At 40.7% G+C, this 23,471-nt stretch overlaps 1 protein-coding gene across 12 annotated transcripts in view; it reads right to left on the reverse strand.

The window, feature by feature from the left end:
* The window catches only part of PRRC2C (proline rich coiled-coil 2C), a 208,198-nt gene that overhangs the window by 169,686 nt on the left and 15,041 nt on the right, over positions 1–23,471 (reverse strand). For all 12 annotated transcript variants that reach the window (XR_006103620.1, XR_006103619.1, XM_042464503.1 and 9 more), the window contains exons 3-5: positions 13,551–13,728; positions 11,896–12,005; positions 10,218–10,355 (exon numbers count right to left, since the gene is read on the reverse strand). Coding sequence is in view for 10 of the 12 variants with exons in the window: in XM_042464503.1 (XP_042320437.1) it covers positions 10,218–10,355; positions 11,896–12,005; positions 13,551–13,728 (426 nt within the window). In the remaining 2 variants the exon portion in view is untranslated. The remainder of the gene's footprint in view (positions 1–10,217; positions 10,356–11,895; positions 12,006–13,550; positions 13,729–23,471) is intronic.

A 23,471-nucleotide genomic window follows, 5' to 3' on the forward strand; every position in this document is an offset into this window, starting at 1 on the left:
AGGCTGAGAAGGTTGTTGGCGATCAGAAGAGGCAGAAGAAGACTGGGAAGGCTGACACTGAGCGGGTCTGTCCTGAGCCTGCTATTGACGCTCCTGCTGTTGATACAGCCGGTGTTGGTGCGGAGGATACCAAGGGCGTTGAGATCCATATCTCTGACGCGATGCCCATGCCGAGGATGAAGACATGCCATGCTTCTTTGCCGCTGTTTTCATCCTATAACGGAAATTAAGTCTCTTGTCTGTCTCTTGGTTAAACAACCCAGAATTGTCGAAGGGCATGTGCTCTATGGCCGATCTGGCCTGTGGGGTGAGTCAGAGGAGCGGAGTGAAGCATAGCATCTGAAGGCGATGGATCCCGACAGAATCTTGGAAGCAAAATCAGTGGAGTGCCTAGCCGAGATGATTTGCTGTCCTCCAACTAAATGTGCTTCATTACAGAGGGCAGAGACTAGTCTTTTCCTGTCCTCAGAAAGCTCACTGATAGCCAGATACATCTTCTCCATAAGGAGTTGAATGTAGGCCACCATGCATGCAGCATAATTGGCATTTTTCATGTCCAGGATGGCAGAGGCATAAAACCTTTTGGCCAACCCACCTATCTTTCTGCTCTCCCTGTCTGCAGGAGAAGAAGATGGATGAGGTGTGAAGGATGTCTGCAACCCTTCTACAATGGCTGAATTTAGCTTTGGGTGTTGAAAAAGCCAAGCCGGTCCAGATGGTGTCACTCGATAGAGGTTTTCTATCTTGCGTGACGTGTACGTAATCGTGGCAGGGGTGTTCCAAGATCTCTTGGCAATCTTCTCCAAGGGTGGAAGGTAAGCCAGAGATGGAGGAACTAGAGTACAGCCATGGATTCTTTGCTCTATGGGGTCGAGCACGTATGCATCAGTCTGAGAGACCTCCAGGTCTAGGGTACATGCCATCCGGATGATTTTGTGATGATTCATCCGTAGGGGAAGGAGCATCCAGCTCACCAAATCTCTGAGGAGATGAAGATCTGTCATCCTCAAAGTGAGGTGTAGGAGAGCGCGACTGGGACCAAGAACAAGATCTCCTGCAGTTTTGGTCCAGAAAGCCTTCAAATTCAGGCAAGACAACTCTAGGAGGGGTCAAGTATTTCCGGTGCGAGTCTTCAGAATGTATTGGGATAGTATCCTTCTGTGTCTGTGATGAGGGCATCACTCTGGTAGGGCCCGGCAGGTTACAACGGAGATATGTGGCATCCACGGGCAAGAAGTATTCTGATGTTTGTAGACGAGATCCGGGTAGAGGTCAAAAAGGTCACGGTTGGGTTGTTCGTGAGATTGGGCCTCATCGGTTTCTGTACCGAGCGTGGCCTGGTTTCAACGTGGAGGAGAACGGGACCAAGACCTATCTCTACAAGTGAGGATGGGGGTTCAGGATCCCGGATCTCCCCTTCTGATTCGGAGCTATGGTCAAGGTTGACAATCTGCATATCGTCATCCTTTAAAGTAAGATGGCTCGATAGGTTCCAAAGGGGTCGAAATGGAGGCCGAAACCGCTGTTAGGGTCATAGTAGTGGTAGGCATCGAATCAGGCGGGGGGGGGGGGGGCAAAACAGTGCTGGAAGGGCCCTTACAACAAGATTTTGCTACGGAGAGGCAGATTTAGCCTGTCTAGGGTGCTCTTGCTCAGTAAGAGTCATTTGGGAGGACTTTTGCTTGTCTCCATGTTTACTCTTGGAGGACTTTGTAGTGTCCCCACTAAGATCCCTGATGTTAGGGATTTGTCCCTTGGGGCTGCTGAAGTGGACAGTCTCATGGATGGTTCTGGAAGAGGAGCCGAAGTAGAGGCTGGAGAGGGTTGGAGGACCTTTTCATAAAGGGAAGCCTTCCATTTTTGATTTCTATTTTTCAAGGCCTATATAGTCATGGCCTTACAATGGGGGCAATCTCTTGGGATATGGGTCTCCCCTAAACAAAGGACGCATTTATCATGTTCGTCCGAAGTTGGGATTTTCACCCCGCACTTGGTGCATCTTTTAAAAGAGGCCATGGTCAAAAACAGTAGTAAAGAGTACCGTAGTCAAGCTGTTAACTGATAACAAAGTCCTCAGGATAGTCCATGAGAGTGGTCAAGAACGATTCCGTTGGTCAGTAGTCCAGATTCCAATAAGAAAGGCCGATAGCAAGGTAAACCAAGCTAGCGAAGTTCCTTGAGCTGCTAAGCGTGGCGGAATGAAGGAACTGGAGAAGAGTGGGACCGTGAGGGGGGCTATATGGGCAGAACTACCGCCAAAAAGTTGCAAACTAACTTTTGCCAGAGATTCTAGAAGTTTCTGAGCATTCCTGTGCAGGCGCAGAATAAACCCATTTGTGTTTGTGAATTTTATCAGCCTTAGCCTAACATTTGTCAGTGAATAGTGGAATGGACTCTGGCATTTTCCTAGTTAATCTGAGCTCTGCTAGTGCAGGCCCAAGTATAAAACCAGGAGAATTTCTGCTAGCTAAGAGGAGCAGTACTAAAATCCAGAGAAGATGCACCTCCATAGGAGCAGATCCACCTGCTGTGCCTGATATTATAGACGCAATGTGTGCTGAAACTTCCCACTCTGGCTCCATATCACTAGCTGATGAGAATTCGAAAATGCTATGACAACATAAGGACAGGGATAAATATTAGTAAATTATCATAAAGAGCCCAGTGAACCTCTACCTGTGGAACCAGGATGGGAGAACGTCAACTCCTGGATGAATCTCTGTGAGGTGTCAAGACAGGCAAGACTGGATCGTCACCATCGTCATCCGAGACCTGGCGAAGAGTCAGCTCTTTGGGAAAGGTGGCCTGGGTAGAGCGAGGGGTCAAGACTGAAACTGAGGCCAGCGTTTGGCGAGAATGGTGAGAGCCACACTACTCGGATTCGGCCGGTACCGACAAGGCCCGTCTGGGTACCAAAGAGGTGGCTTGGTCTTTGGAACCGACCAGACATAATCAGGAGACTTGGTACGTGGCTTTTTGGTATGAGAAGAGTCATGAGGAGAGCCTTATCCTGCATCTGCATACCTCTTCTTGGAGGAGGATTTAGAGCTCAATTCCTTTTGGGAGCTCAAAACCTTATCATGGGCCGAATCTTTCTTGGAGCTCGAGTCCTTGTGCTTAGTCTTGTCCTTTTTGGAGGACTTAGACTTGGACTTTGGGCGGGCTCCTTTGGATCCAAAATCCCTTTCAGGGACAAACACAGCAGCGACACTAGTTTCAGTGGAGGAACTCTGAGCTGCAGAAACAGAAGCCATCGACACAGACTCCGAGGCCGCAGGTGGAGAAGCAGGGTGCGAGGCTTTCGGCAGGAGCAGAGTCTGCTGGTACAAGGCAGCCTTGAGGTGGGAGTTGCGATTTTTTCTGGTCGGGGGGGGGGGGGGGTAACGACTTACAGAGGGCACAAGTCCTGGGATTGTGACCATCACCCCGGCAAAGGAGACATGAAGAGTGGGGATCCTGCCCAGGGATCTTACCACCACGTACGTTGCACTTTTTAAATGGAGCCGGAGACATCATAAGCCAAATCTGAATCTGAATCGGTCGTAAAACGTACAGATTGGTCAACATCACCGGGGTGGGGGGTGGATCTGAATAAGAATGGTCAAGCTAGCCGAGGTCGAAATTTCCAAGAGAATAATAAGTGGATTCCAGAGCACAGTTCCATGAGCAGCAAACGCGGCGGAAAGAAGGAACTGGGGAAAGAGCGGGAACACAGGGGACTTATATGGGTTGGGTGGAGCTACCGGCAAAAAGTTGCAAAGTTGACTTTGCCCAGTGATTCCAGAAGTTTCCGAGCAGAACTGCGCAGGTGCAGTACAACCCATCTGGATGATTCGCAGAGACCACGAAGATACACACACACACACACACACACACACACACACATTATCAGCCTTAGTCTAACATTTGTCAGTGAATAGTGGAATGGACTCTGGCGTTTTCCTAGTTAATCTGAGCTCTGCTAGTGTGGGCCCAATTATAAAACCAGGAAAATTTCTGCTAGCTAAGAGAGGGGCAGAACTAAAATCCAGAGATGATGCACCTCCATAGGAGCAGATCCACCTGCTGTGCCTGATATTATAGGCGCAGTGTGTGCTGAAACGTCCCACTCTGGCTCCATATCACTAGCTGATGAAAATTGGAAAATGCTGTGACAACATCAGAATAGGGATAAATTATCGTAAAGAGAATGTTTTCTTCTGTATCTAATACTGTAAGAGATTGGCTAGATTACTGCACTACACTCTTATAGTGCTGCTATTCCACTTTTACTGCTCTGGTTGCCTCCTGCTGTATTCTGGGATTTGCAGTTTAAGGAAGGGTATTTAGAATTCGCAGCCAGAGAGCTCTTAGGCCTCATTGAACTACAAACCTCAAAATGCAACAGGTGGCAGCCAGAGCAGTAAAAATGGAATAGCAGCACTATAAGAGTGTAGTGCAGCAATGTGGATAAATAGACTTTCCTTTGAAAATATCAGTTACTAATCTGTGAACACAAAATGCTTGCTAAGGTTGAAATTAAGAAATGGTTTGCCTAAGGAAGAAGAGAAATGGATTTGCAGAAATAGAAAGTAGAAACTATGTGCAGCAAAGTCAAGAAAAAACTGAAGTCCTGAGAATCTGGACATAACAGGCAAATCTAGATGAAATGAACCCTGCCATTCTTGAGAGGAGGTTACTACCTAGTCTTCGATGCCTTGCTCACATCAAATAGGGAGGGAAATAACCAGATAATCTACTGTTAAGGATATTAAGTAATGTTTATAAATGAAATCCTTATAGGCTTCCCTGAGCTATTACAATATCACAAATTCATAAGAGCTGAATATGATCATACAGAATCACTGTTCAACCTTATTATATTGAGCCCGTTATAGCTGATAACATTCAGTAGTTTTGAAAAGTACTAAATCAATTCACTGATAGCAATGGTGAAAAGCAGACATCCCATTAAATGATACTGTATATACTTGACTATAGGTTGATCTCATGCATAAGTTGAGGGGAAGTTTGGGGGCCAAAATTATGGATTTTGATATGACCCGTGGATAAGTCGAGCATAAAACTTAGGGGCCTGTAACAACGGATGTAAAGAATAATGCAAACAAAAATGATGCTAAGAACTTAGAAAATTCCAGCAGACATTAACTGTTTGTGCTGATCCTAAAGGCTGCATAGATGAGCGAATAGAGGTGATTCATGATTCTTTTTGATGCTCCTAGGGTGGACTAAGCCCTTGCCTTTTACCACTCTATTCAGAAAAAGGGGATGGCTCCATATATATTTGAGTTAAAGTACAGTACTTACATTGGCCCGTGGATAAGTCGACTTCCAGTTTTTTTGGATCAATTTTTGGACTAAAATTTCTAGACTTATAGATGAGTATATACAGTAATTTAGGTAAATAAAATGGTCAACTTGACTAACCACAATTTGCAAATTATTGGTAAACCAGAATAAGAAGTCATGCTTTGAAATGAGTTGGTATTAATTATAGCTTGCTCAGTACATCTTTTATGAATAAGTGTTTTCATAGAATCATAGAGCTGGAAGAGACCACGAGGGCCATTCAATCCAACCCCCTACCATGCAGGAAAACACAATCAAAGCACCCCCAACAGATGGCCATCCAGTCCCTCTTTAAAAACCTCTAAAGGAGATTCGACCATACTCCAAGGGAGTGTGTTCCACTGTTCAACAGCTCTTACTGTCAGGACATTCTTCCTAATGTTGCGTTGGAACTCTTTTCCTGTAGTCTGAATCCATTGCTCTGGGTCCTTCCTCCGGAGTAGCAGAAAACAAGCTTGCTCCATCCTCAATATAATATCCCTTGAAATATTTAAACAGGGCTATCATATTGCCTCTTAACCTTCTTTTCTCCAGGCTAAACATTCCCAGTTCCCTAAATCTCTCCTCATAGGGCATGGTTTCCAGACCCTTCACCATTTTGGTCACTATCCTCTGAACATACTCTAGCTTCTCAACATCCTTTTTGAATTGTGGTGCCCAGAACTGGACACAGTATTCCAGGTGAGTCCTGACCAAAGCAGAATACAGTGGTATTACTTCCCTCAATCTAGGCACTATACTTCTATTGATGCAGCCTAGAATCGTATTGAACTCTAGATCCCTTTCACATGTATTATTGTTAAGCCAGGTGTCCTCCCATCCTATACATCTGTGCATTTCATTTTTTTCTAGCTTAGTGCAGTACCTTACATTTCTCCATGTCGAAATTGCTTTTAATTTTGGCTCAGCTTTATAATCTATTAAGGGCCAGAAACAGATAGACCAAATGGGCTAATTCCCAGCTGCTTTGGAGGTGTAGTGTTTAGACGCTACACACCCGACATGGCTAGGAGCCACTCTGACACCATCTAAGGTGGCTCAAAGCTGTCAGCAAAAAGAGCAGACTTGGAACCACAGCGGCAGACAGCTTCGGGAACAGACTGTCCAGTCGCCATGGTCCCAGAGTGATTGCCCCAAGGTCATTTTGAATTTTAATTCTGTCCTTTGGAGTGTTAGCAACAGCACCTACTTTGGCGTAATCTCAAAATTTCATAAGAATGCCCTCTCTTCCTTCATCCAAGTCACTGGTAAAGATGTTGAATAACACTGGGCCCAGGAAAGAGCCCTCTGGCACCCCACTAGTCACTTCTCTCCAAGATGAAGAGGAGCCATTGTTGAGCACACTTTGGGTTCGATTAAGTCAGCCAATTACAAATCCACTTCACAGTTGCATTGTTTAGCCCACATTTTACTTGGCAGAGGCCCTACTGAAATCAAAATATGCTACATCCACAGCATTCCCTTCACCTACCAAGCTGATAATTTTAACAAAAAAAAAAAAAAGAGGTAAGATAGGTCTGGTTTTTGAGAAACCCATGTTGAGTTCTTGTGATTATGGCATTCTCTTCTAAAGGCTCATATACTCTGTTTAATGATCTGCTATAGAAACTTTCCTGGTATTGATGTCAGGCTAACCAGGTGGTAATTGTCTCCCCCCCCCCCTTTTTTTTTTTTTTTTAAAAAAAAGATGCAGACAACATTTGCTTTCTTCCAGTCTGCTGGAACTACTCCTGTTCTTCAGGAGTCCTCAAAGATTACTGAAAGTGTCTCTGAAATTACATTGACCAGTTATTTTAATACCCTTGGATGTAGTTCATCTGCCCCTGGAGACTTGAATTCATTCAGATTAACCAGATTCTGTACTACATCTTTACTTATTCTGTGCTGCATTTCTCCTACTCCATCCTACGCTCCATTTTTCTCAGACTGAGTACCACTGACCTTTTGCGAGAAGAGTGAGGCAAAGAAGGTGTTGAGTAATTCTGCCTTTTCTCTGTCCCAGTTAGTATTTTGCCATCTTCTCCATGCAATGGCCCCACCATTCCCTTCCTCTTCCTTTTGCTATGGACATATCCCCAAACACCCTTATTCTTGTTCTTAACTCTCTAACAAGCCTGAACTAATTCTGTGCTTTAGCTTTTATGACTATCCCCCTACATATGCTTGGCATTTGTATCCCTGATCTCTACAGTAGCCACCAGGGTATGTGACATTTTGTTGCTATTAAACTAGAAAACAGAATCTTTGCTGATCTACAAAATCACCCTATGATCTACCAAGTGAGATGACTAGTCAATTACCCCTTCTTATGGCATGAAACAAAATGGTTTTAAGACCCAGTAGTCCCCAGGGTTCACTTACTAGCAGTGAACTTTAGTTATTCCCATGTTGGTATCCAAGCTAAGGCACAGAAGTATCAAGGGCCTCAATAAATAAAGAGAGGTATACAGTAAAAACAAAGATTAGAGCACAGTGATGTGCTGCCTTCTCACTAGTGATGGAAAACAGGTTGCTTACCTATAACTGTGGTTCTTTAAGCACGGATCTGTGCCCTCATACAATTGGGTTTGTGCCTGTGCAGAAGCTCCTTTCAGAATATTCTAGATATGAGTAGCTTTGGTAGTTATTCCCTGCCCCCTCCCACTGAAGGTGCACATCGAAACAACCAGCTGCCATTATCTCAGTTTCTAAGTCTGCCAATTACGAGTAAGCAAAAGCAGGGTAGTAGGGCTGATTTGTGCGAGGGCACAAATGACTGCTCAAAGAATCACAGTTACAATTAAGCAACCTGTTCTTTTTCTTTGTGGTCTATGTGCCTCACACAAATGGATGACTATAGTTTATGAAATGATGGTGGTCAGGTCACTGCAAAATAGATGAAAGCACAATTCATCCAAAACTTGCATCTGCTCTATCTCTGAATTCAAGGTGTCAGTGTCAGATAAATGTAGATGGCTGTGACCATGTTTACATAAATTTGGTAGTGGAATGCCCTGCAAAAAAGCTGTGGAAGAAGCAACTGCTCTGGTGAGTGAGCTCTCAAGCCAAATGGTACTGGTTTACTTTCCTAATTCATACACCTTTCAGATATTAGCAATTTGAAATCCACTGAGATGAAGCCTAATATCCTTTATGTGGACCTCTGTAACAAATGAATGAATTTTTGGAAGATTGACAAGTCGCGGTGCAATGTATGGAGGCTAGTGCATGTCTCACATCTAAGCAATGTAAAAACCTTTCTAGAATTGAAGTTGGTTGCAGGTGAAAGGTAAGCAAAACAATGTCCTACTTTAAAGGAAATTATGTTATAAACTTTGGCACCAATATTTGGTCTCAAAACTATCGTACAGTATTTCCATAAAATATGAGAAATGATTAATCTGATCATAAAGCTGTGAGCTCACTTTATCGCCTTGTCAAAGTGACAGCCGGTAAAAATGCCACCTTCCAAGTAAGTAAACTTTCATCAATTGTTACCCACAGGCTCGAACGGCGTACTCATAAGCTGAGATAGTACCAATGACAACAAGCATGGTGGAGAAGAAGGCATTACTAGAGGATAGAGGTGCTGAAGGCCTTTCTTCTTCTTACTGGATCAAGAAAAAAAATGACTGTGACATGACTGGTTGATGAACAACTATAGTTTCTAGATAAACTTTCAAAGACAAAAACAAGAATTTCTGTTCCTGTAAGTACAGTGAGACATAGAGTATGGCTTGGATTTTCATAGAGTATAACATTTCTGAGTGGTGTGCTGCAAACGAACAGAAATGCTTCAAAGCAATAAGCAAACTAAAGCTTGCAAGATTTATTCATCAAATTCTTTCTGGATGCAGCTGACAGAAAGGGATTTCATCTTCACTCTTACATGCCATGTTGTTTTTCTCTGCAGCTTTTCAAGAGCTTTCCAAGGAAACAGAAAGAAAGTAAGTACCAGAAAGTAGCCTTTTCCAAGGAATAAAATATACTGGACAAAGGCTTTTAGTTACAAGAAAAAATGAGAAGATAAAAGCTCTTAGGCAAAAGATAAATCAAAAGTAAGAGATAAATCAAAAGTACAAGAACTGGAAAAGAAGCTGATAATATTGTGTAAACTTACAGCGCTTTATAAATAAAGGTTAATAATAATAATAATAATAATATTGGTTAATTGCCAAACATATGAATATGTGAATCCTGCCTTCTTGGATGGTACTAAGACTTTGTTTTGGACGAGTGATCTCATATCAGATAAGTATTAAATCAAAAGAAGATTATATTCCTTAACAAATTATATTGTCATACTCCAATACTTCCAACTCTGGTGGCTACAGTACACATATGGAAAGCTGTGAAAGTAAAAATTCTAGCCATAATTTATGTTCTGTTTAAAGGTAAGATGTAATGAGTGCAAACTATGATTTGGCAAGATATCTTTACTAACAAAGTTATACCTAGAATAATAAAAGTTTCTAATGGCTTTAAATAACTTAAAGATCCAACAGGGAAAATTAATTGGACACTCAATTTTAGCCGCCCTTGACTGTTTTTGCAAGGCAAGTAACTGTCTAGTTTTGATTATAAAATTCAAACATATTTCCCCCGTTAAATTCTGATGCAAAAAGAAGACAGTTTGAACATTAGTCTTGTTAGTATTATACTAATTAATCTGACAAGGAGTACAGAGTATACATTTCGAATTAAATCTTTAGCTGATTAATTACACCTAACTAACTGAAACTTGTAACCCTAAATGTCAAGCTTAGACCAACATTTCCTTTGGATATTACTTTAAGAATTTTTGACCAAAAAGCAAATGAAAACAACTCTTTTAAAAAAGAGTAATATAGTTATATTAGAAGACATTCTAATATTTTATGAATACCTACTTTGTGGTCGTAAACTGGGTCCAGGACCATAAGCTTCTTCAGCTGAATCCTTCTCTTTATTTGTCTTTTCTTGATCTCCAGCTGCCTGCAGACTAGGAAACTCTTGTTGAAAATAGCTATTTATCTGAACTCCAGGACCTGAGACAATTATATAAAAAAACCCTTCAGAAACCCTGGATCTGTAATGGGGAAAATTCACTAGCTTTAAAAAAGATACTGTATATACTTGTTTATAGGTTGATCTCATGCATAAGTTAATAGCAGGTTTTGAGGCCACAGTTATTGATTTTGATATGACCTATGGATAAACTGAAGATAAAACTTGGGGGCATGAAACAAAGGATGTAAAAGATGAAGCAAAGGAAAACAACCTCAAAGAACTTACAAAATTCCAGCATGCATAACTGTATGTGCTCACCCTAAAGGCGGGAGGGGACTAAGAAAATACACACAGGTCAAAACGGATGTAAAGGAAAGAGTTAAGTACAGTATTAACTCTTATCAAAAAAGGAACAATACCCTTATCTAAGTGGTAAAACATGACAGCTGAATTCATCTCAGCAGAACCTAAAAGAAGCACCACTCCTCTGCTTTCTCAGGGTGTATTTTCGAAGGAAAGCGTGAAAGAGCCACTGCCACTGCTTTCCTGCCCAGGCAGACAAAAAGACCAGAAATGGCCCCATGATAGAGGAAATAGAGGGGTTTGGTGCTTCTTTTAGGTTCTCTCAGGACAGACTCTTGTGTTTTGCCATTCTATTCAGAGAAAGAGATGGTGTGGTTTTTGGCAAGAGTTAAGGTACAGTACTTACACTGACCTGTGGATAAATCAACCTAGGATTGAGTCATTTATGACTAAAATTTCTAGACTTATCTGTGAGTATATACAGTATATCTTCCTCTCTGACTTTAAATTGAAAAAAAATCTCTCTTATAATGGGTTACTTCCACAAAGATTATTGGACCAGTTGCTTCCATGGTGAACTGTGTTAGAATAAAGGAACCAAACCAAACTGAATATGAACTGTAAAATCTAAGATCTTTTTGACAGGAGAAAAAAAACTTTCCAAAAGTAAAGGGCAGCAGCTTAGAACTGTTTGGTTTGAGACCATCAGAAGTTAATAAATACATTTTAATAATAAAATACATTTTAAAAAGATAAAACTGTATAAAACACTTTAAAATGAAACAAATCAACTCATCAACTAAAATAAACCCATCCCCCCCCAGCAATCAGTACTAAGAGAAATGGTTTTTGGCCAGTTGGAAATTTTCTAATTATGAATTGTCCCAAGAAAGGTAAAAGCACTTAATGTTGTATAAATAGATCTATAACTAGAACCTGGAGCAGAGAGGCAGAATGTGGTCCAGATTCTCTCTGCATCCACCCCCAAACACTTGAGGATATACTATAACTATGTTTAACAATGATACTGTCATAATTATGTTTAAACTGTATATATGATCTTACAAAGTATTATAGACAAATGTACTTATCATAACATAACTGCTACAAACATAAAGTTTTCATCCAAGTCAGGTGCTTTATCTTTCATGCAACAGTAGTTTCTATAACTCCATTTCAGCTATCTCAAAGGGAAAGAGACTGTAACATGTGTCCTAACAGGACTGCAAAACAGACCTGCTACCAATTAGGCTGGTCCACCTTTCATCCACTTACCATCACCCTGCCCACCTTGCTTGGTACTAGCCCATGATCTGGCAACAGGGGGAGCTTCTGGAGGAGCAGGAACTTCAGGCTTTGGCTGAGTTTGTGGCACTTCTGGTGGTCTGAAAGCAAGATAAATTTGAAGAAACATACCTGATCATAAAACTGTGTAGTCAGGTGATTAAAAAAAAACCAACAGTGAGGCTTATAACCAAACTACTTTTCAGATAATTAAAGACAGCTTCTGAATTGATGAAATGATATCAATAACCTTTCCACTTGTGAAATTGTAAGACTGTGAAAAGGGGACATTGGCTCTTACCTGTGATATGTCCATTTCCAGTAGATAAGAACCCCACATCCTGTAGTTTGGGTTATGCTTTGGCATAACCCAACCTACAGGATGTGGGGGGGGGATCTACTGGAGGGGGGGGGGGGAATTAATTGATCTGGTGAATGCTTTCCTTATGGCAGAAGACTCTCCCTCTGCTTTCACCCAGAGGAGAGGGAAAGAAAGTGAGATATTTGGTATTATGATTTGTGTTATATGTTTGATAGAGCAGGATGGATTCTTCTACTCACAACTGGGAGGTGGATTCATGTCAAAAATGAATAAACAACTCTTATAATCCTAAGTAGAGGTGACAGTGAGCAGAAACAGATGAACTGATACTGACTGACTGATTAAAAGGTTTTATTTTATGTACCACTTTCCTAACTCTTAAAGTCCGGTTAAGACCAGACTTAATCCTAAAGGTTCTTCATGTGAATGTTGCAGAAATGATGGTCCCTCTATAAAATCTAATGAAAATAACTGTCAGGCCTTGTTTCATGAACATCTATGTGATAAAACATACTGTATATACTCAACTATAACTTGAGAAATTTATGCCCAAAAATTGGCCCTAAAATCCTAAGTTGACTTATATATGGGTCAAAACAGTAATATATCTCAGAAAAGATCCTAAAAGAAGCATCATCCCCAATGCCCTAATCCCTGTGCTTTGGCAATGATTTCTGAAAGACCTTCCAGACAGGAGCGTGTGTGTGTATGTGTGTGTGTGTCCGTGTGAGGTGATTCACTTCTCAGAAAAACCTTCTTTTCCACCCTTGCATCTCTCTATGGATCGTCCCTGTCCACCAAGGACCACATATTCCTCCAGTTCCTTCCTTCTAAGTCCGATGTTAAAACCTTCTCTCCTTCTCCTCCTCTTTCTCTCTGGATCATCCCTGCCTGCCAAGCACCACATTTCCTCCCAGTTCATTCCTTCTCACTTTGATGTTAAAACCTTCTCCTCCCCTAAGTTTTACCCCCAATGTAGCCATGATTTTGACCCTAAAATCTTCCCTTGAGTTATATACAAAGTCAACTTGTACACGAGTATATACATATAGTAATCAATTTTTAAATTATCCAACAGTCTTGAGCAAAATGTGATAACAACACCTATTTATTCACAACGCCAATAGGAAATGTGATATCAATTAAAGTGAACAGGAAAATTCCCAAAATTGATAATCCCCAACTATACTTTTAAGTGTATTGCTGCATATCAACTAAAGCTTATATAAAATGTCATCCTACAGCATGACTTGAACTGTACTACAATTACCACCTTTAATGTCATTCTGCTAAAGAAGAATTTACAGTTTGACCATTAACTTACTTTTCTTCTTCATGTTGCTCTTGTTTAGAAGCCCATCCTGTGCCATCCTTGGGCACTATGTTTATGTTAGGATCGTTTCCTTTGTTCTCTGCTTTAAGGCTCGGAAGGTTAGCAGGAGGTGGCATCCTCCGTGAAATGGCAACTTTCCCAAGACTCTGTAGCCCATGGCGTGTTGTAACTATATATCAAGAAAAGAGATTTTGAATTGTTAGTTTGCATTTATTTCAATGCGAAAGAAAACTTTATTTTAAGAAAGTGATTCTTGGCCTTTGGTAGTAAAATTATTTCTATTTCACTGCCTCTGAAAAGCTTTATAAGGAGAATGTAGAGATTCTCTTTTATTAAGGAAAATCACCCAACTTGTCTGTGAGTGGAGCACAGGAAAACATCTGTTTCTTAACCTGGGCAAGTGAGTATAAGCATTTAAAGAAATGACATTAATGACAGTATTAAGTTGTTTTGGTAGTACAAGCTGATCATCTACACATCAATCCCTCATCTTTAGGAGAAATGGGGAGTGGTGATCTATGTAAACAAAAGACTGTCAGCAGAACAATTATTTCAGGCCCTGAGGGACACTTTATAGGTTTCCAAGTGGTCCAGTAGGGAATGAAATGTATAGTGGTCTGTCTATATGTCCCACAAGAAAACAAAGATAATTTTTACAAATTTAATCTGGTATTAAATTACAAAAAATATATATAATGCCAAGCAATTGGAACAATGGGAGAAAGCAACCAATAGTTCGTACCTTCAGGAAAAAGATAAATGGAAAAAAAATCAGGGAAAACTGCCCAAAGTCTTTAATATATTAATGGAAGATTTGACATTAATAGATATTTGGAGGCATAAATATCATACTACAAAAGACTACACTTTTTTTCTGGAAAGGCACAAATCGTTTTCTAGGATTAACAAGTTTTTAGTTAGCTAATCAATAAATAGATATATACAAAAACTGGAAAAATTACCTAAAACCTTATCTGACCACAAACCCATTACAATATGCCTGAGAGCAAGAAATAAACAATTCAGGTGGAAACTAAATGAACTATTATTACAAGATGATACAGTACTAGAAGACATAAGAAATTTAAAATTTATTTTGAGGAAAACATTGACAAATGAACGCCGCTGCATATTGTTTGGGAGACTATCAAACCAGTAATGAAGGGGTTTTTTGAATACAAAAACAGACAGAATACAAGAGGAAAAATAAAAACAAGAAAAATTATTAAAAGGAATACAAGATAAGAAGAATTCAAATCTAACCCCTCTACACGTAAATTAATCATTGAATTAAAAGCTCCACAGAAGCAATTTTCTATAGAATTGGTATCAGAAGTAGTATACACACACACACACACACATATAAGCAGGAAAACAGAGAAACTTCAAATTTGCTGATGAGCTAGGGAAAAGGCTGGCACTAAAATTAAGAAAAAAAGAAGGGAGAGAAGACTGATCTTCAATATAAGAGAAATAAAAGAAGCTGTAATAAAGATGAACTGAACTGAAATGGCAACAGAACAGACAAGAATAAAAAAAATTATGATTACTATTCTAGATTATTCAGTGCATAAAAATTTCACAAGACAAAATCAAACATTATATTCAATCAAGAAGTGTCTCAAAAATCAATGGAATACAAAAAGTAAAATTGGAAGAAAACATCACTATTGCAGAGGTGATGGAAGCAAAAAAAATCAGCAAAGCTCCAGGACCAGATGGATTCACAGCACCCTACTATAAAAAAATCTGCCTCACTCCACCCACCATCTTCAGAGGGTCAAAAGGCAATGGAGAACTCATCTGGAGAGGATTGCCTTGCTCCACTCACCATCATCCCAGAACCTCAAAAGGCAATGGAGAACTCAGCTGGAGATTGATTGCTTTGTATAATTACAGCGCTATAGAAATAAAGTTTAATAATAATAATAATAATAATAATAATTTGATTGTTTGACTAATGGTTTTAATGATTTATTTTAGTTTTTGTCATTTTTATATTTGGAGTCTTTGTTGTATATCTGAAGCGGGGGAGGGAAGGGGGAATTATGTGTATTGTGTTATATTGCATTAGAGTTGTATTGTATTGTATTGCATTCTATTAGAGTTGCATTTGCTATTATTATATAATTTCATTTTAGTTGTTTTGCTCTGTTAATTGTTATGTATTTTGCTTTGTTAATTTTACTGTTGCTATAATTACTATGTATTTTTGTTGCTATAACTGCTATGCATTTTTTGTTATTTATTGCTATTGTTAATCGCTATCTTATTTTATTGTTATTGTTTAATGCATTGCTATGTTACATTTGTTTTTTAATTCATGTTTATTGTTATTGCCTTGTATTATCCTGTCTGTTGTAAGGCGTACAGATTCCCACTGATTGAGCGACATATAAGTAAATCTTATTGTTGTTATTATTATTTCATGGAAATCAGCTACAACCACAATAACTCTGAGAGAGGACACAGACCATACAGATCCAAGGAATTATTGTCTAATATCACTGCTAAATCTTGACTATAAATTTTTTGCTTCCATCTTAGCAGAAAGACTAAAGAAAATTTTGCAAATGTATATAAACAAGGATCAAAGTGGATTTCTATCAAAAAGACAGATGTGAGATAACATCAGGTACATACTGGATATTGTAGAATACAGTCCACCCTTGCCTTATGCGGGAATTCGTTCCGGACCCACTGCATAAGGCAAAAAGCATATATACTCGAGCCCCTTTAGATATAATGGGGCTCATGCTCGCCATGTGCACCTTTTCCCCATTCTCCTGGCGGCTGCTGTGTAAGCTGTGTAAGCTAGAAGCTACCTATAATGGCGCACGCTCCCTGTATTTTGAAAAACTCGATGAGAAAAATTTGGCTTTGATAATGTTGGATGCCAAAAAGGCATTTGACAATATTCATTGGTCCTTTATTTTTCTTTTTTTTATATATATAAATTTTATTGCTTAAAATACGAAGATATACATCATTCCACATTATCAACACAAACTAAGCAGAGGCTTCCAACATCTCAAATCAGAACTATTACATATGATGATCCTGTATCTTCAAAGATCTTGATAACAAATAAACTTCCTATAGTACAACATTTGCCTATGTGTTTGTTACTCTCCATATTAGAGTTCCCTTATAACACTTTTCATAGAAATTTTTTAGTGACTCCCATTCCCTTTCCACTTCTTCCTCATCTATTCCCTGAATAATTCTAGTTAATCTGTCCATTTCCATCATGTCATATATCTTCAGTAGCCACTCATCTATTGATGGTGTTTCGTTATTTTTCCAATATTGTGCCAGTAATAACCTTCCTGCTGAAGCCATGTATAAGATTTTACGCCAGTGTCTTTTCTCTGTTTCCCAGGGTATTCTATTAGTCATGTTTAACAGATAAATTTCTGGGGTTAAATCAAAATCTATCCCAAGACTTTTAGTTATACATGCGTGAATTTGACTCCAATATTTCTTTACCTTGGGACATTCCCACCATACATGAAACCAGGAACCTTTTGTATTTGCACATTTCCAACATTGGCTACTACTGTCTTTGTGGATTCTTGCCAGGCTGGCTGGAGTCAAGTACCATCTTGCTTCCATTTTTTTATAGTTTTCTTGTAGGTTTTGACATGCAGTGAACTTTCGTGTTTTTTCTCTGGCGTACTGCCAGCTTTTCAATTCAATTGTCTTTCCCAGATCCCTGGCCCACTGTATCATGGAATCTTTTATTACATTTTCTTCCACCTTCCTTTGTAATAGAACTTTGTAGAGTTTGGATGTTAATTTCTTTTGTTCTTTTCGTAGCACATTATCCAATTCAGTATTTTTGATTTCAAATTTTTCCGTTAATAAGTCTTTTTTAAATCTTTCTGTCAATTGTTGGTAGAGAAACCAATGCTTTTGAATGTCCATATTCTTAATGTCCTCTAATTTTTTAAACTTATAATTATTCAAGTTGTCTTTTGAGAGTAGATCTTCATACCTCAACCAACTGGAGATTTGGGTTCTATTATAAAAAGCCTCGTGGGGTGAAACCCATCCTGGTGTTTTCGCATAAAAAAGATGTTTTACTTTGAGCCACACTGTTAAAATTGCTTTTCGCACAAAATGATGTTCAAACTCTCTGTTAACTTTGTGTTTGTCATACCATAAATAGGCATGCCAACCATAACGGTTATTGAAGCCTTCTATGGCGAGCAGTTTTTCATCTGTCAAGTTTACCCAGTCCCTTACCCAAGTGAGACAATTTGCTTCAAAATATAATTGTAAGTCTGGCAGGTCAAATCCTCCGTTCATATTGAGATCTATTAATGTTTTCCACTTGACACGGGGTTTTTTCCCTGCCCACACAAATTTCCTTATTTCCTTGTTCCAAGGTCCTTTATTTTTCATATAATGGAAGCAATGAATGTTGGACAAAATTTTACCAGGTGGATAATGCCTATATACAACAATCTGCACAGAGATTGATTAATGAGGAACTTACATCTTCCTTTGAAATTCATAAAGCCACACGATAGGGATAACCATTATCCCTATTATTTATTTTATCATTAGAAGTATTTAACAGAGAGACTAGAGAACATAATGAAATTCAAGGGATAAAGATTAAAGACCAGTGTTATAAAGGGCATGTGTATGCAATGACTTAGAATCGTAGAGTTGGAAGAGACCACAAGGGCCATCCAGTCCAACCCCCCTGCCATGCAGGAACTCTCAATCAAAGCACACCCAACAGATGGCCATCCAGCCTCTACTTAAAGACCTCCAAGAAAGGAGACTCCACCACACTCCAAGGAAGAGCGTTCCACTGTCGAACAGCCCTTACTGTCAGGAAGTTCCTCCTAACACTGAGGTGGAATCTCTTTACCTGGAGCTTGCATCCACTGTTCTGGGTCCTGTTCTCTGCAGCAGCAGAAAACAAGCTGACATCCCTTCAAATATTTAAGCAGGACTATCACCTCTTAATCTTCTCTTCTCCAGGCTAAGCATCCTCAGCCCCCTAAGTTGTTCCTCATAGGGCATGGTTTCCATGGTCTGGAAGAAAAAGAGCCTTCCTTCCGACCACCATCTTGAGGGGGAGAGAGGCAGGCCAGCAACAACAGGCCTTGCCTGAAAGACAAAGAGCCCTCCTTCCGACCACCATCTTGAGGGGGAGAGAGGAAGGCCAGCAACAACAGGCCTCGCCTGAAAGAAGAAGAGCCCTCCTTCCGACCACCATCTTGAGGGGGAGAGAGGCTTATGTGAGAGAGCAGATGAGCTGGACATTCCCCCTTCCCTACTGTCATTCCCTTCTCCTTTTGACCATCCATTAAGAACCCAAGCCCTTCCTCCATTCCATCTGCCTTGGTCCTGGCCTCGGAGGTAGAGAACAACTGCTGGTCTTCATCCCCTTCCCCACCACCTCTCCCTTCTCCTTTTGTGTCATGTCTTTTTAGATTGTAAGCCTGCGGGCAGGGAACTGTCTAACTAAAAGGTTGTATATACAGCGCTGTGTAAATTTACAGCGCATTATAAATAAAGGTTAATAACAATAATAATAATAATAATAATAATAATAATAATAATGGTTTCCAGGCCCTTCACCATTTTAGTTGCCCTCCTTTGGACACGCTCCAGTTTCTCAATGTCCTATTGAATTGAATTGAATTGTGGTGCCTAGAACTGGACACAATATTCCAGGTGGGGCCTGACCAAAGCAGAATACATTGGCACTATTACTTCCCTTGATCTAGACACTATACTTTTATTGATGCAGTCTAAAATTGCATTGTCCTTTTTAGCTGCCACATTGCACTTCGTAATTAGCTTAGAAAACTCTACAGATAGTATAGGCATGTCAGTACAGATATACATATCCGGGATCCGTGCCCTTGAATATATGCAAAGGTGTGATCTCTTCTACTTGCAATGGCATGTGCGCATTGCTGCACGCACAGAAGGGCTCTCCATTCAAGCCTATGGGGCTTGAATAACCGTGAGCCTCCATTTTTGCAGGTGGTGGTGGTTCCGGAATGGATACCCTGCAAAAACGGAGGGCCAATTGTACTTAAAAAGTATGGTGAAGTTTCAGAGTTTAGCATCGACAGCCAAAACAGTGATAATAACTAAAACAGAGAAAAAACAGGAAGCCAATTTGTAAGAAAAATCAAGATTTAAAATAGTCTCAAAAGCTAAATATCTAGGCATACAGATTGCAACGAAAAATTCTGATCTATTCAGTAATAATTCTGTAAAAACATAGGGAAAAATTCAAAACTACAGTGGGGCAAAAAAGTATGTAGTCTGCTACCAATTGTGCAAGTTCTCCCACTTAAAAAGATGAGAGAGGCCTGTAATTGACATCATATTGAAAACGATGAGAGACAAAATGAGAAAACAAACCCAGACAATTACATTGTCTGATTTGGAAAGAATTTATTTGCAAATTATGGTGGAAAATAAGTATTTGGTCAGTGACAAACAAGCATGATTTCTGGCTCTCACAGACCTGTAACTTCTTCTTTAAGAGGCTCCTCTGTCCTCCACTCATTACCTGTATTAATGGCACCTGTTTGAACCCGTTTTCAGTATAAAAGACACCTGTCTACAACCTCAAAGTCACACTCCAAACACCACTATGGTGAAGACCAAAGAGCTGTCGAAGGACACCAGAAACAAAATTGTAGACCTGCATCAGGCTGGGAAGACTGAATCTGCAATAGGTGAGCAGCTTGGTGTGAAGAAATCAACTGTGGGAGCAATAATTAGAAAATGGGAGACATACAAGACCACTGATAATTGCCCTTGATCTGGGGCTCCACGCAAGATCTCACCCTGTGGGGTCAAAATAATCACAAGAACGGTGAGTAAAAATCCCAGAACCACACGGGGAGACCTAGTGAATGACCTGCGGAGAGCTGGGACCAACGTAACAAAGGCTACCATCAGTAACACACTAGGCCACCAGGGACTCAGATCCTGCAGTGCCAAATGTGTCCCCCTGCTTAAGCCAGTACGTGTCCAGGCCTGTCTGAAGTTTGCTGGAGAGCATTTGGATGATCCAAAAGAGGATTGGGAGAATGTCATATGGTCAGATGAAACCAAAGTAGAACTGTTTGGTAGAAACACAACTCGTCGTATTTGGAGGAGAGAATGCTGAGTTGCATCCAAAGAACACCATACCTACTGTGAAGCATGGGGGTGGCAACATCATGCTTTGGGGCTGTTTCTCTGCAAAGGGACCAGGACGACTGATCCATGTACAGGAAAGAATGAATGGGGCCATGTATCGTGAGATTTTGAGTGCAAACCTCCTTCCATCAGCAAGGCATAGAAGATAAAACGTGGCTGGGTCTTTCAGCATGATAATGATTCCAAACACACCGCCCAGGCAACGAAGGAATGGCTTCGTAAGAAGCATTTCAAGGTCCTGGAGTGGCCTAGCCAGTCTCCAGATCTCAACCCCATAGAAAACCTTTGGAGGGAGTTGAAAGTCCATGTTGCCCAGCAACAACCCCAAAACATCACTGCTCTAGAGGAGATCTGCATGGAGGAATGGGCCAACCTTGTGAAGACTTAGAGGAAACGTTTGACCTCTGTCATTGCCAACAAAGGATATATAACAAATTACTGAGATGAAGTTTTGATATTTACAAAATACTTATTTTCCACCATAATTTGCAAATAAATTCTTTCCAAATCAGACAATGTGATTATCTGGATTTGTTTTCTCATTTTGTCTCTCATAGTTGAGGTCTTGCACAATTGGTGGCTGACTAAATACTTTTTGTCCCACTAGTAAGCAATGATAAACCATTTAAGCAGTGCAATAAAAAGATAGTGAGGTTCATTTGGGAGGGAAAAACCTGAGAATTTGTTATAATTAGAAGACTCAAAAGATAGATGTGGTTTTGTCCTTGCTAACCTGAACCTCTTTTGCTATACTTGCTGCGTTGTTTGGTTAAAAGACTGGATAAATCTAAAAACAAACAGGCTGTTACAACTTGGAAGGCGAGGATTTACTTTTTGGATGACAAACCTATCTAAGCTATGAGAAGGTAAAGGCATTTAAAAATCCTTATATTTGGCATTCATTATTAAGAGTGTGGTTGAAATATAAACATAGATTAGGTAAAAGGCTTCCGTCATGGGCATCACCTCACAAAGCTTTTTACAAAATGTAAAAGATCAAAGAATGTCATTGGGTAACATACAAAGAAATTTTATATAAAGAAAGCAATAAAATTAAGAGTAAAATCTAGAGAGGAATTGGAAATACGAGGGATTCAGTGTTCTTGGTATGTACACAGGCAGTTATTTGAAACACATAAAATGAATAAGAAACTGGAAGGTGGAGAAACAGAGCTATCCAGCACATGGGAGGAGGAAGAGGCCACTCCACCACCCCAGGAAGAGCTTTACCACCTTGGCTGCCTGCCTGCCTGCTGTTGCTGCTTGCAGCCTTACCTGGAGGACTGCTACCTTTAGAGAGACTGCTCCCTTCAGGACCAGGCTCCAGGTACTCAGCCAATTCCTGACTAAACAGCTAGCTAGGACCACATTGTCAGAGCGGACCTGCTGCTGGTGGGATCACTGCTGAAGAGGGCAACACCAAAGGAGGGGTTGCCCATTTGGTGGGGGAGAACAAAGGCAAAAGCCAGACTGTAGGGGAGGGGTGCTTTGGTTTGGACTGTAATCCTTGAAACCATCAGCCTGCAGCAGCTTAATACAGCATGGGCTTGCCATTCGCGGAAGTCAAGGTCAAGTGGATGGCAAGCCTCCATAGAATGAATGGGGGCACACCCACACCATGCAGGAACGCCCCCCATTTGTACAAATGGGACTTGAGGTCCTGCTTTTTGCCTTATTCCGGGTGGGGTGGGGGCTAGGGGGAGAGAACGGATCCCCCATGTATGGCAAAAGTTGTATGTGCCACAAGGAGGGTATGGGAGGGAAACAGTCCAGGGAGCACCCATTACAATAGTAATGGGCTGGGGGCGTTGATATGAGGAATCAGTCCTATTATTCTGATAGAAGGGAGAGACACAGAGTACTGGTTACTCCCAAGTTGAACCTCTTTTCAAAACAGCCAAGATAGCCTTGGCAACAGACCCCCTGGGCTGAAAATGTTCTTGCTCAATGCCAGGTCAGTGAATGGTAAAACACCACTGATCCAGGACTTTATCCTGGATGAGCATTCCGACCTGTCTTATATCAGGGAGACCTGGCTGGATGAAACTGGGTGGGGGGGGGGGGAAATCTCTCCTAGTCTGTAGGGTTGGGGGCCAATTAAAATGGTCCATCCCAGGAGGCTTATGGATCCAGATGGATTCCGGATGACTCTTGGGGAATTTCCTGTTGCCTTGGCAGGTGATCCCATTGAAGTCCTGGCCAATCTCTAGAATAGGGGAATGGCCAAAGCAGTTGACATGATTGCCCCTAAGTGTCCTGTCCCGTTCACCTTGACCTTCCTAGCTTCTGAAAGCAGCTAGAGGATTGGCCAAGTGGGTAAGAGGAATAGCCAGTGCCTCACCTCCATCCAGTTTAATGAAAAAGACCTCCCACTATTCTTAATAACTATTGGCCAGTCTCTAATATTCCATTCTTGGGTAAGGTTCTGGAGTGAGTGGTGGTCTCCCAGATCTAGGGGTTTCTGGATGAGACAGATTATCTAGATCCATTTCCATCTAGCTTCAGACCTGGCTATGGGATGGAGCCATGGGATGGTGGTGCAGTAGTTAAATGCCTGTACTGCAGCCACTCACTCAAAACCATAAGGTTGCGAGTTCAATACCAGCAAAAGGGCACCCTTCTAAGGTCGCTAAAATGAGTACCCAGATTGTTGGGGGCAATTAGCTTACAGTTGTAAACCACTTAGTCCGGTATGAAGCGGTATATAAATGAAGCTGTTTGTTT

This window comes from Sceloporus undulatus, chromosome 4, assembly GCF_019175285.1.
Source record: "Sceloporus undulatus isolate JIND9_A2432 ecotype Alabama chromosome 4, SceUnd_v1.1, whole genome shotgun sequence".
In the NCBI taxonomy this organism is placed as follows: Eukaryota; Metazoa; Chordata; class Lepidosauria; order Squamata; family Phrynosomatidae; genus Sceloporus; species Sceloporus undulatus.